Source organism: Lepisosteus platostomus, chromosome 1, assembly GCF_059453375.1.
Source record: "Lepisosteus platostomus isolate fLepPlt1 chromosome 1, fLepPlt1.hap1, whole genome shotgun sequence".
NCBI classification, from domain to species: Eukaryota; Metazoa; Chordata; class Actinopteri; order Semionotiformes; family Lepisosteidae; genus Lepisosteus; species Lepisosteus platostomus.
Genome location: NC_142611.1, coordinates 62,234,652 through 62,253,326, shown reverse-complemented (window position 1 = coordinate 62,253,326; position 18,675 = coordinate 62,234,652). Strand labels below are relative to the sequence as shown.

Sequence of the window (18,675 nt, the reverse complement as noted above, 5' to 3'; positions counted from 1 at the left end):
ACTAAAAATCCCAGGGCGGTTCTCGAAAAGAGTAGGGGTGTAACCCCGGCGTCCTGGCCAAATTTCCCATTGGCCTTTACCAATCATGGCCTCCTAATAATCCCCATCTATGAATTGGCTTCATTACTCTGCTCTCCTCCCCACTGATAGCTGATGTGTGGGGAGCGTTCTGGCGCACTATGGCTACTGTCGCATCATCCAGGTGGGGCTGCACGTTGGTGGTGGTGGAGTGGATCCCCATTACCTGTAAAGCGCTTTGAGTGGAGTGTCCAGAAAAGCGCTATATAAGTGTAAGCAATTATTATTATAAGACGTCAGTGCAGCACAGTCTCCTGCTGGGGGTGTGCTCACTGTGTGAAGGGCCCTAAAGCAGCTGGGCATGATGCTGTTTTAATACAACCTGGCTTCAAAAAGCCACCCAACTATTTTGTGACAGAGTGGTCGGTTTACCATCGCGCAAGACTAAAAGGCACAAAATCCCCACAACCCAGACTCCAGCCCTCGGTTTTAGGAAACACCTATTCCTCGCCCGCGAGAGGCGTCCGGAGCGATCTGCTACCTGCTTGACACGGGAGCGGCCGGGAGAGCCCCTCCGCTTGGCCTTGTCGCCCTCGGCCTTTAGCGTGTCGAAGGGCAGCGAGTCGTCGGTCTCGGTGAGCAGGGAGTCGGAGCGCGCCCGCCCTGCCGGGACCAGGCTGAGGTCCAGGGAGATGGACTGCGAGTCGGGCTCCCCAGGGGACCCCAGGAAACCGCTGCTGCTGCCATCCCCGTGGCTCAGGTTCGACATCTCGTCCAGGAAGAGCTCTGGCTTGGCTCCCGCCTCCCCCTCCGCTTCCCTCTGCTCTGGCTCCTGCTTCACCTTGCCCTCCTCCACCGGCAGCTCCTCCATGGGCAGCTCCTTATCCCCTGCTGGCTCCTCCTCCTCCTCTTCCTCCTCCTCCTCCGACGGAACAGCCCCCATATCCATTTCAACAGCAGGAGGGGCTTCCTTGGGGGAGGCGGGGCTAGTCTGTGGCATTGCCTCTTTTGGCTCCTGAGTTTCTGTGCCCATCTCCTCCATGGCAACAGCAACAGGCTCCTCCCCCTGGACGTCAGGAGGAGGGGCCTCGGGGCTGGGAGTGGCAGCTTTGTCCTGGACAGGAGTGTGGCTTGGACACGCACCCTCATCACTGGCCTTCCCCTCCTCCTCTGGCACGCACTCCAAGGCAGGGCTGGGCTCGGCCTCCTGCTGCTCTTTACTGCTCCCTGTCGCTACTGCCGCCGTCTCTGCAGGCGAGCCGTCTCGGGATGGCGGGTTCTGGGTCTCTTCATTCTTGGCATCGTCTTCACCGACAGCAACAACAGGATGGGGCTCAGATTCTTTGCTTTCGCCTCCCTCTGTTGGAAATGCCCGAGAGAAATCAACAAGTTTTAAATCCAGTCTGAAATGTTACAGTTCACAATTCCAAATTACAGCATCCTAGCATGTGACAAAAACAGTCAAGAAAGCAGCGTTCTCGCTGGATTTCCAGCTGGCATTTTCAGGGAGGCCAAAACAGCAGGAGATTAGAAAAATATTTTTAAAAAAAGATAACACAGCAGGCTGCCTTCCAGTACGACACTCTGAAGCTGCAGAGGGCAGCAGCCCCCTCCTGTCTCACCGTGGGACCCTTCATTACCTGTGCTCTCCGACACTGTGCTGGGCTGCTCCTGGGGGAGGGCAGATGTGTCCAGATGTGACCCCTCTTCCGCCATCGGCTCCTCAGCGTCTGCCTCCGTCCCTGCACACGAGCACAGCAGGAGTTACACCCACAGCCTGGTACTTCTGTCCACCCTGCCCACACCTCACTAAGCTCTAACACACCGCCATTAAAATAAAGCAGATTGGGATTCAGCTGCATGACAGCATGACAGCCTGCGGTCATAGCCACACTGCCCATTGCTGGCCAGCCAATCAAAGGGCTAAAAAGTTTAGTAAGCCTGTGAAGCCAAGGGAGGGTCGAGGTTCCTGCTCAACTACAACCTGATACCACCGGAAATTGACATTCTGTGAAGAAATCCACGGTGCCTGGCAAATCAGTTGCTCAATCCTTCCAACAGGACGCCGTTTCCAATCACAAGGTCCAATCGTCAACTGCCGTTCTAACCAGCGCCCTCCCTTCGAGAAACCCCATACAGAAAATCGAATACTCTTCTCAACACAGTTCAGACTCATACAGCACAGCAGGCTTGAATGGTCACTGCAGAAAGCTGTGGCTCTGGCGCACCAGTTTCTGAGCGATTAGGAGGAAGGGGAATGACCCCACCTCTGCACTCTGCCATCTCCTCCCACTACCCTGTCCAGTACTGTCTCTATCGCTTCCCCACAAAACAGCCCCAACTCAGCCAGCTAGCTAGCTAGGCCTGAATAATTACACACCTTAAGAACTACTGAGAAGAGTCATCCCACTTAAAGCAATACATCAAGGGTTTCTAGTCCTGGTCCTGAAAAGCTCCAACCTTGCAGTTTTTAGAAGGTCATCATTTTATAAATATTTGGATCAATTTAAAACGGGACATAAGTACAGAACAACAAACAAAATCCATTAAGTCTGAGATTTAAGGAATTATGTTCAGGGAACATAATTCCATTAATTGAGCAACTTATCATTAAGAAATCAGTACTGCGGGGTAACCTATTAAACTTACAGGATTGGGACTTTCCCAATCAGGGTATGAAAACCCTGCTGGACACAGATCTTCAGGATCTGCCACACTGAAGGAATGTGTCAGATAATGTTTACCAGGAAGGACATCAAATACTGCAAAAGGCATCAGCAAACTCTGATCCCAAAAAAGCAAACAGAACTCAGAACTTACCCAACTCCATGGGAGTGTCTGTCTCCACGGTGCCCCCTGATGGCGATGCTTGGCACAGCGTGCAAGTGTACTTATCCCCCTGTGGATCGGACAGACTGGCACACTCAATGTGCACCCATCTACAGAGAAGAGCGGGAGAGACAGGAGGTCAGTCGAGGAGACAGCCCACGAGACACTCGTGCACTCACCAGAGACAAGCAGGCACGCAGTAGGCTTACCCGTTGCAGGACTGGCAGCTGCGCAGGCTGGCAGCAGGCTCCGTCTTCTTGCAGGCAGAGCAGACGGAGCTGCGCAGGCGATGACAGTTCTCGCACACCGAGTAATTATCGAACCACTGAGCAGAGCCCAGCGAGGATGAGCCCCGGGTACCACATTCACTGCATACCCGGCACCTCTGAAAGGAGAGGTGGAGAGGGCGATGAGCACTGCAGCACCCCAAGAGTCCAGGCAGTCCATCAGGACATTAGCTCTTGGCCTTGTGCATGAGGTAGCTTCTCGCAGGTAGATCTAAGAAGCGGTCTTCATGTCGCAGGGGAAGAAACCTGATGTTACACAATTCTGTAACATCCTGTTCTACTCAAACTTAGCAGCAGCCTTTGTGAATATCAATTTTGATACAGTGGCTTTCACTCAAAAGGCACCCTATTTAGTGCCCTGAAAAAAACATCACAAATCACATTGCAATTTCATGAATCCACACCGACGGTCACAAATGCGATTTTTCTGCAAAGCTTCCAGTGGCATGAAACTGCCTGCAAATTGCAGAAGGTCTGATCCCCTTTAAAACCCCTGGCGAAACATGGAGCAGAGGATCAAGGCCAGGGAAACCCCGGTGACTATTAGAGACCCCCACTGGCAGCTGAGGCCCGTGTACCCCAGCAGCTGCAATACACAAAAGGGAAGTCTGGGGTGCTCTGGCAGAGCACTGACTGCATTGTCATTAGACGCATAAATGTCATTTTTAGAATTTTAAAGAATGAAGGGATACATTTAAATAATAATGATTCAGCTACAAACAGCAGCAAGAATTAAATGGAGGAAAAAAATTCTCATCAAATGCAAAGTTCTTCCTTAAAGCCAGACGGAGGAAAGCTCTGCAGAATGAATATAGGATTCGTGAATATGGTCGATATTCAGTGATTTTGTTTCAGCAGGACTGTGCAATACTTGGAAGACATCCAAAATGAAATTAAATGGCACATTGTTCTCAAGGCTATTGCAGATTTCAAGATATGTTACACTTTACACAGCAAACACTCTTACAGCACAGAGAGACAAAGCTCCAGTCACACACTTCAAAAAACACGAGATCAGTCTGTAACCGGATAAGACGAAAGCCATCAACACAAAATGCCCATTCTACAGGTTTAAGGTAAAATCCGTCCTTCAGCTGCCTCTTCAGTTTAATGTTACCAACGGCGCCTGTTATCTACCTGCAGGCTGGGGAACGGACAGTTAGACCCAGGGCCAAGCTGAAGTGACCATGAGAGAGAGAGTGGGCTACACTCACCCGGCACTTCCAGGGGTCAGAGGGCACAGAGTCCATGGCAGGCTGCAGACAGAAGGTGTGGTAGCCTTTGTCACAGGCGTCACACACCAGCATCATGGAGTCCTCACCAGGCTGCCTGCAACCAACACAGCACAAAGCACTGAGACACAGCTAGCTGAACTTCAGAGGCAGCCAGTCCTAGTGGGAAAAGCAGTTGAACATTTAGGGTGGCAAGTTTGAGGTCTGCAATTACTGATGTGTGTGGGGAAGCACTGCTCTAGCTTGTGTACTATACAGCGACTACCCGAAACTGGAGCACAATATGTGCATGGGATTCACATCATAAGCTGAACTCACGGTTCCCCCTAAAGTAGCTCGAACTTCACTGATCTAAATATTAGGAACTCCCACTGAATAATAAAGGTCCTCCACAAGCGCTTGGTGGATCTGAAGTATCCGCAGCACTATCCCAGGACGGCCTTCAGCTGGGGTTGTGAGGAGGGTGCTGGTGTGTGGGGACTGAGCTGGACAGGTCCACTGGTTCCACTGGTTTCCAGCAGGAGTGAGATCAGGGGATTGTTCTGGTTGGGAAAGGTGATGGAAGTCTGTCTCCTGCTCCTCCAGCCCAACCCCACACACACACACACACACACACTGCTGGAAGGGGTGGCTTACTGGACTGGGAGTTCCTGGTTTTGATCAGCGAGTGCACCCACAAGCATGTGCCCGTCAGCTTCCTGGCTCACCTGCAGGTCTGGCAGACCTTGCACTCGGGGCACTGCCACCCCGCGCGCTGGAGTGGCGTGGCGCTGATCTCCAGGCAGGCGGCATGGTAGTGCGTCCCGCAGCCCGTGCAGAACAGCAGGCCCGACAGCTCCCCAGCCGAATCGCACACGGCACAGCGAGAGTCCTCGCCCGCTGCAGGGAGCGAGAACAAGACATCAAGACGGGCGATGGAGAAACAGCACCACAGACAATAGATTTAATCCACCTCTTCTCCTCCGGGCAGAAGAGATAAACAGAGGACTTGATACAGATCTAAAACTCCGTGAGGTGCTGACAACCTCAACCCCTTTGATCACTTTACACTCAGCACTGAAACAAGAAGGACAACTAAAAATTTGAGAACCTACAGGCACTTGTTTTTCTCAAAGGGTAGTGGGTGTCTCGAACCAGCAGCCTAGAGCACACCTGCTCTCCAGCTGAGCTCTGCAATGCCTCAATTTGCTTTTAAAGTTTAAGAAGAAAAGGTGGAGAAAAAAGAATCAACTGCCTCAAAATGACTGGAATCAGGAAGAAAAGAATCAGACATCTCACTAATAAAACTCTTTGCCCCTGGAATAGTTTGTGAGGCAGACCACAAAGGACAGCATGGTGGATAACACCCTCACCTATATCCACGGCCTTCTCGATGTGCTCTGGACACAGAAGGGCCAATTGCTTCATGGACTGGAAGGAACCACTGGCAGCAGCACAGGGGAAGTGGTAAAACCGACGACACCCCTCTGACTGGCACCGAATGGTAGCACCCAGTCTTCTACAGTATTCACATCGCTGGGATGGAAAAGGAGGAGGAAGAGCAGGAACAAATTCATTGCGGGCTGTCAATCAAATATCCAACAAGAGCCAAGCAATACACGCAACATAACATAAATAACTATACAACAAACAATCTACCAATACTCATCAGCCCATTAAAGAGTGAGGCACATATCAGGCAGAGACAGTAATAACAGGCCACTGAAGAGTGTGGCACCGCCCCGGCAGAGAAAAAGAGACACTGTAGAGTGCGGTTCTGATCCGAGCCCGCCTCTGAAGTGTGGAACTGACCTGTTGTATCCCTGAGATGACGGCTCCGTCGACATTCTCCAGCTCCTGGCCGTTGGCGCGACGCACCCCCTCCGACCAGGCGGCGCACCAGTGGTGAACCCAGCAGTGCCCTGTGCAGCACAGACGCATCACTCAGGGGCCGGATCCCCCCTTAAAACACCTGCTCATCCCGACACTAGGAAAACTGTCCTCTTCCAGTAAGCGCTGCACACGGCTATGCTGCATTTTCTAACTGGGCTAACCAGGTACTTTGAGAAGACCAGACTCCACTGATCTCAGGCTGAAGCAGATGTGAAAACCCCTGTTTGTCAGACCCTGCGGTGCCAGGACAGATGCTGCCAAGCGAGCTGCTGGCTGCGAGGGAGAGCCTCAGAAGGGCGCTCCCAGCTTCCCAAAGCATGCACAACGGAAGTGGGACAGATCTTGTTGGGAAAAGTGTGGATCAGAAACTTGTGGGACTTTCCAAGTACGGGACAGACTGAAACAAGCTTTCTGCATTGAAATTCTATAAAGTCTTGTCAGACATTCAAGGCAAGCTGCAGTTTTAACAAGCAATTTTTATGTTTCAGCTGGAAATAAGTGGCGATTGTTTCAAAGCGACTTTCAAAGGACAAGGTAGGCCCGGAACGTGAAACAGTTGTGGCGCGGTGCTGACCTGTGTCGTTGAACAGCGAGGCAGGGGCTGTGAGCTCGGGGAAGCCGATGGTGTCCAGGTCGTCGGCCCCCGGACCTGCACAGCCAGCTGGGGGGTCAGAAGAGGAGGCAGTGGCGGCGTGGGGCAGGGGCGGTCGGTCGGCAGAGGGTGCGAAAAGCCGCAGCTCGCGCTGCCCGTACAGACTCCTGTCCTCGCAGTTGCACAGTGCGCAGCTCCGGCCGTCCTCCCTGCACAGGAAACCACCAAAAACAGGGATGTCAACACAGCTGTAACCCAATCTGAGCAACACCGAGTCTCGCAATAATAATCATAATACAGTATGTGACCTCCTGCTGTAGCCTGAGGGACAGACAGTGAATCTGTCTCACAATTTTTGTGGTTTATACAAATGCCAAATAACATGTTTGTACTGTGAAGGTTATTTGTATCTGCTTTGGAAAAACTGTAACTCATCAGTCATCCCAATATAGCTCACTGAATCTGAATTAGTGCTACAACCTTTTGGAATTCAGTACAATACCTCCGCGCTCTCCAGTACTATTACCTGGACTACTGTAATATCCTGCCGGAGAGCACAGCTGAAACTACTTGAGTTGCAGATACCTGCAGAATTGTACTGTGCAGCAACACTACAGTTGAGTTGCACAGCAGTACAGTGAGGAGGACAGAGCAGGGACTCACATAGGTGGTGCGGGGGTCTCCCCGGCCATCTTGGGGGTCTCCTCCGCAGGGGTGGGGTTCGGCTCCCCCTCGGACAGAACAGGCTGCTCCGGGGGGGCGCTGTCATCAGCTGAGGTGGGGTGGGGGCAAGAGGAGGCTTGTGAGAAAGACCACTTCAGGGTGTCACAGCAGCATTGACACGACACACAGCGGCCCCAGCGGGACCCCTGCAGCAAGGAGTCTACCACCAGGAGCTTGGGCAGGGGCTGCCGCAGCTCTCCCCCTTCAGAACTGCTGAACGACCCCGCGCGTGGCCCCAGGGCGACTTAAAAATGTTCCTCGCTTTTCAAAACAAACCGCAGCCCGGTGATGCATTCAAGCTTCTAAATCCGGTTACTGCTGACATTCAGGACTGATGAAGAAAGATTAATAACACAAGAAAGCAGATGAACGAAGTCACCAGTTTGCACTGGAGCAGGAAAGAGGCCTGTAGCCAGGCTGGCCACAGCTGCTCCAGCGCAGAGGCTCTCAGACCGGGTGTGAAAAGCCTCTGTTCTGCACAGTTAGGTGTGGTACAGCGGCACAGCAGAAACAGACCCCAGACAGCACCGCGCCCCTAAAAAAGAGTGGTCAACTCTGCAGGCAGTCTCAAAAGCTGTACTAATGAAATGCTCAACTGCTCAAAACAGTCAAGTTCTAAAAGGTACTGGTGAATTTTGGACTTTTCTTTAGGGGAAGAGGCTATACTACATTTTCTGAAAACCAATCCAGGTCTTTTTACAATGGATTTGTTTGAAAACAGTTATTATGGAAAGAACTAACAATTCACAGTCCAAGCTAGTTTTTGATTTTGATGACTGACCCAAGAAGTGGCGGTACTTCTTTAGACAAAGAGGGACAGCAGTCTGGAACAAGCTACCCAGCCACATTGTTGAAGCCGATACCCGCCCTGTCCCCCCCCCCCAAGAAACACCTGGATGAGATCCTGGGACAATTTAACTACCAAACAGACCAGATGGCTTCTTCTTGTCTGCAACCTCTTGCAAGAATGCATGTTCTGAATCAATGACCTGTTATGACGGGGCACTATCTAGGAAGCCTCATGTGGTAATATGTCCTTTTACATGCTCTGTGAAGAAGCTCTAACTTCTAAAAGCTACAACAAAATGAAAGACTGAGCTCCTGAGTGTCTTGGCAACACACCGCAGTGAGACTTTCCTGCTGTCTGGAGGCACAGATCCCAGTTCATTATGTTTACTGTAAACACCATCTTTGGTTCACAGGTCCTGTGCTGTAGCACCTTTCCAGCAGCTGTTATAGACCCCCGTTTTTCATAGTTAGTCCATGCGTGGGCTGACTCATTTACACATCCAGACCATGAGCAAGGAAAGTATTGATCCAGTTGTTAAAACCATTCACAAACTATCACAAGAGGAATAACAAGGTTCTTAATATAAATCACCTTCAGGCATCTTGATGATCAATCAAGCCTACTGGAAGAATAGCAATATCCTAGGTACCACACTTCAATATCAGTGGCTCAACACTTCGATCAACTGAAGTGTAATGCAGCTTCTCTCGATGGTTGTACACATTTCGAATACGATTTATGACTTGCATTGTGCAGCCCATTAGTATTTCTGGATAACCATCATCTTTAAGATGTTGAGTGCTGTCATTATAGTGCGACATTAACTGCTGAAAACTGCATAAAACACACTGTGCACATTTTGACAAGCATTAAGGCTCTCTGCACTCCCTTTGTTAGCCAGCGTGGCAGCAGTAATTACTCTAGAAGAAGCCCTGCCCGTATGTGTGTGTGTGTGTAGGGGGGCTCACCACATTACAGAAATAAACAAAGCCCTAAGGGGGGCACAGTATAATAATAGGAGAACAGGTCGGCGCCACCCCTCGCTCAGACAGTCCCAGTACCTGCTGTTTCGGAATCATTTTCCTCGCAGTTGGATTTCTGTTCAGCCATCCCTGCTCCCGATCCCGATCTCCCTCACAGAGAGACCTGAAAGGCAGAAGCCACGGACTGTCAGGGAAAATCCGGGAGACGGACAGAATGGAGGAAGGAGCCGGATGAAAGGGAGGGGGCGAGGGATTTAGGAGCAACAGCACTTCAACAGTCTTAACAAAAAAAGTGCCTGAACACAAACAAACAAGAAGATGAGAATCATCAATCCCGCTTGCTTTCATGCCTCATGGCCACTCCTCCAGCTTGCCCGGGTCCTTTAGTGAATATTCAGGCACCTTCAGGAAAATGAAAGTGTCCAGGTGGCACAAAACACTTAACGTACTCCAGTACTAAACACAAGTCCTTTACCCTAAAATAGGACACACTGCAAATGTGTTACCTGCTACAGAGCCCTTAATGGAGGGATACTCAACGGGAACATTCAACTCGGGGGGTTTGTATGTAACCGGATACAGAACCTGCCGATCTTGATAATTAAGCAACTGCTTGAACTCTTAATTACTCCCCACATTTCCACAGTTATGCGCTGTGTCCGATACACGTCAGGAAACCGGCACGACTGCTCATCTGCACGCCTGTATTTTAGTTCAGATTGCTTGCGACAACAAAATACACTTCACTGAGCCTTTCGATGGCTTTTCCCCACGTTTCTAACGTCTCGTTCCGAAGCGTCTACATCCACACGACCGCTATTTAAAAAAATAACAACCGACACAACAGCCTACTAGTGTACAGGTCTGATGAATATGTTTACACACGCATAGAAGCGCTCGCTCTTTTTTAAAGACTCCCCCAGTCCTGCCGGCCAGCCCCAGGAAGCACGCACCGCAGTCCGGGCCCTCCGGGGGTTACATCACGCCAGCCGGCCGGGCTCCGCGGACAGACACATCGCGCTGCTTGCCGGCGGTCAGTCGGGACGCAGCCTGCACGCTCGCCGCCGAGGGCTCAAGCGCCCGAGCGCCACAGCTCCGCAGGAACAGGGACGGCAGACGGACGCCGAGATGCTGCGCGGACTTTCCCGGCGTCCTCCGCCGACGTCACATGCAAACCCACAGTCCTAAAATAAAAAAAACCCGGCGCACCCTTCTTCTTACGGGGTAGAGTACCGGATTTTAATTCCAGGATTTTTTTTCTAAAAATAAAACTACCCCCCCCAAAGCAGATACACAAAGAAAAGGCCACTTCCGTGTGCTACACTTCCTGTACGAGTCGGAAGCGCCGTGAGGAAACATCAAAAAGGATAAAAGGTTCCGGCAGCGACGACATGAAGCAAATGTATTTGTTTCGAAAGTCATAAAAAGGAATAGTGAAATGTGGATGATCAGAATCACTTCACCGTACGGCTACTTCCAAATATTAAAATAAGGGAATTTATTTAATCATGATATGATCATATTTAAACTCAATGTCATATTTAAATGAAAATATTTTATTAATATCGAATGGAACAATCTGCTGAACGTTTAAACTACTTTATAGTGACCATCGCTTTAAACAGAACATCACAGGTTATCATGTTTAATAAAACAGCTTTCCTTTTTTAAAAACGTTCACACAAAATAAAGCCTTATTACAGAGCCACCAATAGCAAGATGCAAATATTCACTGTTGCCACCCAAAACTGTTCAAACAGCAGGTTACAGCCTGAAATCAACACTTTAAAACAACAAGGGTACTCATAGAATGAAATGTTCTAAAGTTGTAGCTGCTTACAGCCATTTAGGACACAAAAAAAGGTCACTTCAGTAGAGAATTCCCACCGACTGCGAATACAGACCCCCAGCTCTCCACCGGCCGAGCTTGAAGTCGCTCCGTGGGCAAGCGTCCAGTTTCACTTGTGTCCTCAGTCCCTAAGGTGAAAACACTGAAGGTCTGACTAACTCCTTTGGGACCAGCCCTGAAAATAGGGCTCCCAGCCTCCTATTTCTTCAAAAGAGGGAATCCCTGGACTAAGGCTTCATTAAGGTCCCCACAATAGGTCTCACAATATGAATTTCGGTCCAAATACGCATTTCCTGTACTGCCACACTTCCAGTTTCACACAGAACTGGGAGTGAAGTTTTTATCCAATCTCCTGGAGACCCCCCCCCCTCCCCCAGTGTCCAGTAAACAGAGTTTAAATCCCTGAGGAACCCTGGCTGTCAGCAGCTGACCTGGGCCACCAGAAGCAATGTTTCACCTTCCGCATGAAAACTGGACCAGGAGCACCAGGGACCGAGAAGCAGGACAGACTTTTTTGTTCTCTGGCACCTACAAACTTCCAAGGTGGAAACGAAGCACATGTGCATGTCTTGCCTTGCCCCCGGACTTGTCAGAGGGGCTCCAAGGGGTTCTGTCCCATGTCATGAGCGAGGATCTCTCTCTCATAGCTGGTCCTTTCTCCAATCAAGGGGTTTTGTTGCAGCCAGAACAAGTGGGTCTGACACCCTCTTGCCAGTCGCCTGCTCCCCAGGAGGAAACGTCAAACACACCTCTGATCTGGCTAAATTCAACCGAGCTTCAGTCTTTCTCCCTTCCCCAGTGCTGCCCCCCCGCAACAAAAGCCCAACACTCGGGATGCAAAGAGTGGCGTGAGGATGGGTTGCGGAAATCACAAATGCACCCAGCTAATAATGTCCTGCTCTCAACTTCAACACCACTGTGAGCGTCGGCGCATGCCATTCCACTCCGTCCCAAAATGCTCCAGAAATGCCTACAATCAGCGCTGACTGTGCCTGCTGTCCAGGTGATGACAGCCGTCAGCAACAGCTGCATGCCTGCTGCACCAGGTACTCCTCTTCGGATCAGCTCAGCTGACCATAGCAGGTCTTCTGCCCAAAGAACCCCACAGAGACTAGGGCAGCCCATCGGCATGCCACGGCACAGCAGGGCGTGAACCAGGAACCTCCTGGGAAACAAAATGGGTCATCTAGACCAGGAGTTCCTTGTTCTGCAGCTCCACACACCTGATGGTGCCTGTTCCCGTCCAGGGCTGCTGCACAACTGAACCTTTCCTTGACTTACAAATTGGATGAATCAGAACTGTTTTCAGCCCTTAAACATGATCAGTTCCCGACAGATGGAGGTGGCCGTTCGGAGGTAAAGAAATTTCAAATGTTTGAGTAGAAATTATCCTGCAGAAATTCCAATCAAGCAGCTTATTAGATCATTTTAGGCTTCGACAAGGTGACTGAGCTCAGTGGGAATGAGAACCAGCAGGTGTGTGGGCCTCCAGGACTGGGAGCCCCTGGCCTCCACCCCTGCACAGCATACACAAGGCACTGTAAGAACAGCCATCACATGTAACACCCCCAAAGGGCTTCAAGAACCGTTCAGTGTCCGAACATTAAACACACAGCCCAGTGCCGCAGTGAACAGGGCCTGCAAGCCCATGCCAGCAACACAATCACACACCGACTCCCATCATGCACCGGCAAAACTGAATCTCAGTCCCCGACACCGCCACATCTAGTTCACCGAACACCCGAGCAAGGTTCTTCATGCCTGCAGACTTTTAATTAGCTCCTCAAATGAAGGGACTTGATTCAAGCACCCAAGATAATGAAGGAGTTCAATAAAGACCACCCAAGTAACCACTTCAACCACACAGCCATGAAAATCTAAATCGAGGGTACAAACTGGAACAAATGTGCATTTTAGTGCATTTAAGACTGACAGATCCAGTCAGCTTTCCCATAGCTCCAAAGATGAGCATCCATAATCCCTTGTGCTAGGGACTTTACCATATACAGACAGGCTAAAGAAATTAAACCCCTTCATTCTCCAACAGAGAAAAGTGCTAGGAGATCTGCTCAAAATATAGAACATCCTGATAGCACAGTGACGCATTGTTTTTCGCTGGGGCTCTGCATTCGACTCCTGGGGTTCTATCTGTGTGAAGTTTGTATGTTCTCCCCATATTGATGAGGTTTTCCTCCAGGTGCTCCGGTTTCCTCCCTGTCCAAAAACACACTGGTAGGTAATTAGGTTCTAGGAAAATTAGCCCTGGTATGAGTGCGTCTGTGTCTGTGTGTGAGGTGGACTGATGTCCTGTCCAGAGTGTAACCTGCCACGCACCACAATGTGCTGGATTATGACAAAGTCATTACTGGAAACAAAAAAGGGAATAAACTTAGAATGGAGAATTGAAAATTGCCTTACGCAAAGAGTTGCATGTGTCTGGAACAGGCTTTAAAGGACGGTGGATGAGGATCCAACTCTAGGCTCAAGAATCAGCTGCATGAGATTTTAGGCTCCCTTACTGGACTGCCAAACACAAGCCCGCGGAGGGCTAAGTGCCTTCCTCCCGTCAGTAACCCTTCTTCTGTTGTACGGCACACAGCAGGAGCATGACATTTACCAATCAGTGAAGCAGAAACATCAAAAGCCAGCACAATGTATCGAAACAGACCTTTCTTCTGTGACCCTGTGGATTTCATTCCCAACTATCCAGAAGAATGGCCCTGCCACCTCTCCACACTCCTCAGGCACAGCGCCTTGGTCCACAAGAGCCACGCGCCAGCGTGCTGCCAGTAAAGCAAGGGCAGTGTTCTTCCAACCTGACCAGCACAATTTCCAGCCACGCCACACTTCCTGCGTGTGTTCATTTCTGGAGGGAGTGTGGAGCTTCTGCAGGGGAGCACAGGCCAGCTGTGCCACCACATGCCACTAGAGTCCCCTTTTCCTCTTCCTGTTGAGCTGTGAGCATGAGCTGTGAGCGATGGGGAGAATGAATTAAGGGAGGCCGCCTAGTACATAACAGTTTCTCTGCGTGCGCTGTAACCAAACCGATTTTTATAGACACCTCCCCATGGGTGAAACCTGAATCCGAGGGGATAAGCAGAAACTACAGAAGGGTGCACATAAAACTAAGAATGGGAGGCACTGCTTTACACAAAATATAGTGGGGTGTGGAACAAGCTACCCAGACAAGGGGTTTAAGCCGATACCCTGTTTTCAAGAACTAAATGGATGAGCACCTCAGATCAATTTGCTATTGACTACCAGATTGCCTAGATGGGACGAATGGCTCCTCTTGTTTGCATTGTCTTGTTCTTGATCTCCTTTGTAAAGGGAACCATTATACCTGATTCAAAGACATGGCTAATGGGATTAACCTACTCCCACGTTAATCTCTTGTCATGTAACTGCTGTTTTAATTTATGCCTCCATCCATTTTCTAACCATGTCTTGTAATTCAGGGTCATGCGGGAGCCGGAGCCTATCCCAGCAAGCAACGGGCACAAGGCAGGGCACACACCGGACAGGATGCTATTGCAGGGCACCCAAACACACACAAGGGCCAAGCTTCCCAGAAGACAATTAACCTACCAGTAGGTCTTTGCACTGTTGGAGAACATACAAACTCCAAACAGAAAGGATAACAGGAATTAAACCCAGAGCTCCAATGCTGCAAGGCAGCAATGCTTACCAGTGTACCACCATGTACCTGTTCTAACTCATTTTCTAGCTTATTTGTAAATCTGCTTTCACTGATTGTAGAATTCTGTTATTGCTAAAGCACAGATTTTGTGCTGGAGTCCTGCTCTTTGCCATTACCAATGAGGGCTAAAAAAGCATTTATTCTCACTCATTTACTTCATGCCTGAAACATAAGATTAGCTTTACTAAAAGACACTTCAAATCACATTTAAAGACTGTTACTAAAACTGAATGCAGAGCACGCTTAACTTTGTAGGAAGAAAACTAGATGAGATTTGACAACATCAAATATTAAATATGTGCAGATACTTCAAATGTTTACTACAACAGTGTTCTTGTCATGTAACTTGTTTCTGATAAATAAGTTACTGCAGTTTATAGAACTGTAATAAACTGCAACTCGCATCTCATAAAAGTAATCAGGTGAATGTATTTAAATATAACTCGTGTATTTATATCCCGCAGTTTCTACGTTGTTTATAGTGTCAGTACGTTATCCTAAATAAATCGGTTTTAAAACTTTTGTTTAGTAATTGACCTAAAAGCACGCACTGTTGCGATACAGCGAGTGTGATCCCGCCCGCCACGTTACTTTAAGGTCAATCTCACTATGGACTTAAAATAACACTTTAAAAACTCACTTTTCTTCATCCCAGACCGCTAACCAAGTTAAAGCATGAATTGAATATGCGAATAGTTTAGCGAAAACATTTCCCGAAGATTGCCCTTACAGGTTCAAAACCTCTATATGAACCGGATGACTAAATCGAGTTTCACCGCAGCGCGATCGGCCACGCTCTGTAGGAAAGCTCGGGGATGTGCCCGGCGGTTAGGCCTATAGGCCGAAATCGAAAGAGAAACACGAAAAACCCAAATTAACACTCTCGCAGGCTAAGATGCGACGGTAAACACACACAAAAGCAATGAAACCCAATTTCAGCCATACTTTCCCTTGTAGTTTCTATTTGTGAAGTATCCAGAATGACCCCGCAACCCCTTTAAAATTTCGCCGATGTAAACACAAGACATAATGTTAAATTAACACTGTGTATCTAGAATAACATTTTCAGTACTTCTGAAATGTTTTAGAGTATGGGGATAAGTTTTAATCATAGTTGAACTATAAACAAATCTACAGAGAGGTTATGAAAACATAGCTTATCAGATATTAGGGAAAAGGAGAAGTAGCCATGAAATATTGGTATATCCCTATTATTTAAGTAAATTGCTCATTAAAACGCTATTCGTAAATACACGTTGCGCTAACATGCAGGATTTTATCCAGGAATATCAAATACTTCATGAAAGTACATGAACTTGAGATAAAAACATATGTCTTGTTTTCTTCAATAAACAACATACATTAACACAGCCAGGGCAGAACACCATACTATAAATACAATCAAGCTTCATTATTAAAAACGAAACCGTGCCTCCAAGGTGTTTTATTTGAAATTTCGTCTTCATTAATAGCGGAGGGGGTGGGGGAGTTGGGGTTAAACAAAAGAGATTTATTCCCCAATTAAAATGGAGAGATGCAATGTTTTGATGGAGGCCTGAAAGCGACATAAATTTGTCAAACCCCAAGACAACCAAAAACGAACGGAAACGTATCCCAACTCTTACACGCGAAAATAACTTTCAGCTCCTAAGCGCGTTAAAAAAAATAAAAAATAAAAACCTTGAATACAAATGATAGCTAAAACAAAGGGTGGGATGGGGTGGCCTGTTTCTGTACGCTGGGAATTGTTCGTTATTGAGCTACATATCGTTTTGAGTGCATTCCAGCTCTCAGAAATAATCATATTAAACCATCATATTTGATTCGAAAGGTCCGGGGCTCATCCGCTTGGTACACGGGCAGGACTGTATTAGGAAACCCTACTGACGTTCCCTAAAATAATAATGGACCTTTAAAAAAAAGTTACTCCCAAAATAATAAAACTCTCTTTAATACAGTGCTAAACAAATAAATGTCTAACAAAATCCATTAGCGGGGAAGAATAAGACACCGGTAACCCAGAATGGCGTGTCTAAATGTTTAAATAAGAAACAATGTTAGGGACAACGCACTTCGCACACTGTACAGCGATACAATTTCCCTTTTTAACCCCCGCAGTTTGTAGGATTGAACATTATTAAACGGAGGAACAGAAGGGCGTAAGAGTTTTTGGAGAGTAATTTGCAATAGTTAACAAGGACAAAACCTCTGGTACAAGAGAAGCGAGGACGAAAACCCACCTTTTCACAGCGCGATCCCGGAGTCAGAACAGCCCGGCCGCAAGCTCGGCGCCGGCGGCCTCCATCGGGGGAACAGCTCGGCGCCCGATCGAGCATGTAACCCTGCGGGTGCTTCGGTGATTTGTTTTTAAACTAGTTGTTTCAAAGAAAGAGAAGAAGGTGTGCAATTATTCCCGCTCGCAAAACATACACCGACCCCAGATCTTGATGCGCACAACTTCACGGGAGCGGGTCTCCGGCGGTCCTGTGCGCTCCGGGCTCCGCACAAAAAGTGTTTTTACACGACTGCGCCGCACACGGCCCTCCCGGGTTCCCTTTAATCCGCACAGAAGGACTGATCCCACCGGTCCGTTTTCTTTGCATTTAACCCGGCTACAGTTTGTTTCGGCGAAACAGTATTATCGTCTTCCTGCTGTGGGCAAACTTCAATATTCCCACCCACTCCGAAAACGCGTCCATTCTGAGCCCAGCGCGTTTTTCAGTTTTATTTCATTTCCAAGCCTTCAAGCGCTAAACCGATAAGGTACAAATGGCTTAAGTTATGCCCCGTGGTATCTGTGGCCTGCCTCGATATGTATGTCTGTAGGAATTTTATTGTTTTAAGAACCGTAAATGTCACAGAACAGTGGGGGTTGGAGCGATTGAAACACGGGAGCCATTTTCGACCAGAGAGTGATAAAGTCCCCGGGCGGCACTTATGTTCCTCCACATTCACAAAAAATAAAAGCACAATAATAATATAAAACAAACCGTGTCTAAGTCATGTTAACTCACTTCTCATGCACAAAAAAATATTTGGCGTCATTTAAAAAAAATAATTCCGTTAGTTTTTTCCCCCTTCGGCCCGTATACTGTACGTTATTGAACTGGAGGAAGGATACACAACAAGATGTTGAGTAAACATGCTCCTCGGTGCTTAGGCCAGTTGTATCCCTCCGCGTAAGTTAACTCTTTCCTTTCTGACCTCTCTCTGCGCAGCTCTTTGAGGGTTACATCCAGTCCTGTCATACGTCTTACTACAAAGCGTAAACACATGCGTCGACTTTGCATCTTTCTATTCAGCGATTTACGGTTCATTGGATCCGTAAACAACACTCACAAACAATAATCACAATATGTATCTTTGGGAAAACGCTATCTGCAGATCACATACAGTGTTAAAAACACAGAACAAAGCTCCAGGTCACTCAGATCATTTTAATTCAATGTGAATACCGCTCGTTATGTTATAATATGATTAGATTATTTCCTACATGTATTTATTAAGAAAGTTCAGAAGCGAGAGGAAATATTCTGCCCAACAGGGCTGTTTGACAATTAGTAGTTAATTTATCTGAGGATCTCTGTCAGATGTTTTCTTGAAAGAAAATAGGTATCGGCTTCAATAACATGGGTAGCTTGCTCCACCCTCCCACCACCCTTTGTGTACAGTAGTGCTTCCTAGTCATTGTGTTAAGTACACTATCAAACAGTCTCCGCCTGTGTACTCTGGTTTGTGTTTGACTGTGGATACTGAAGAAGTCGCTGGGTTGACTCTGTCACTTGGATCAGGTCCTCTTA

The 18,675-nt window shown here is 48.3% G+C and overlaps 1 protein-coding gene across 1 annotated transcript in view; it reads right to left on the bottom strand.

Annotated features, from left to right (window-relative positions):
* Positions 1 to 18,006, bottom strand: part of kmt2d (lysine (K)-specific methyltransferase 2D) — a 62,378-nt gene extending 44,372 nt beyond the window's left edge. Inside the window, exons 1-12 of the mRNA XM_088633380.1 lie at positions 17,116 to 18,006; positions 9,405 to 9,489; positions 7,494 to 7,602; positions 6,813 to 7,039; positions 6,158 to 6,267; positions 5,719 to 5,881; positions 5,074 to 5,245; positions 4,349 to 4,463; positions 3,057 to 3,232; positions 2,839 to 2,957; positions 1,659 to 1,760; positions 560 to 1,377 (exon numbers count right to left, since the gene is read on the bottom strand). Coding sequence (XP_088489506.1) covers positions 560 to 1,377; positions 1,659 to 1,760; positions 2,839 to 2,957; positions 3,057 to 3,232; positions 4,349 to 4,463; positions 5,074 to 5,245; positions 5,719 to 5,881; positions 6,158 to 6,267; positions 6,813 to 7,039; positions 7,494 to 7,602; positions 9,405 to 9,453 — 2,160 coding nt within the window. The 5' untranslated portion in view covers positions 9,454 to 9,489; positions 17,116 to 18,006. The remainder of the gene's footprint in view (positions 1 to 559; positions 1,378 to 1,658; positions 1,761 to 2,838; positions 2,958 to 3,056; positions 3,233 to 4,348; positions 4,464 to 5,073; positions 5,246 to 5,718; positions 5,882 to 6,157; positions 6,268 to 6,812; positions 7,040 to 7,493; positions 7,603 to 9,404; positions 9,490 to 17,115) is intronic.
* Positions 18,007 to 18,675: the final 669 nt, after the last annotated feature.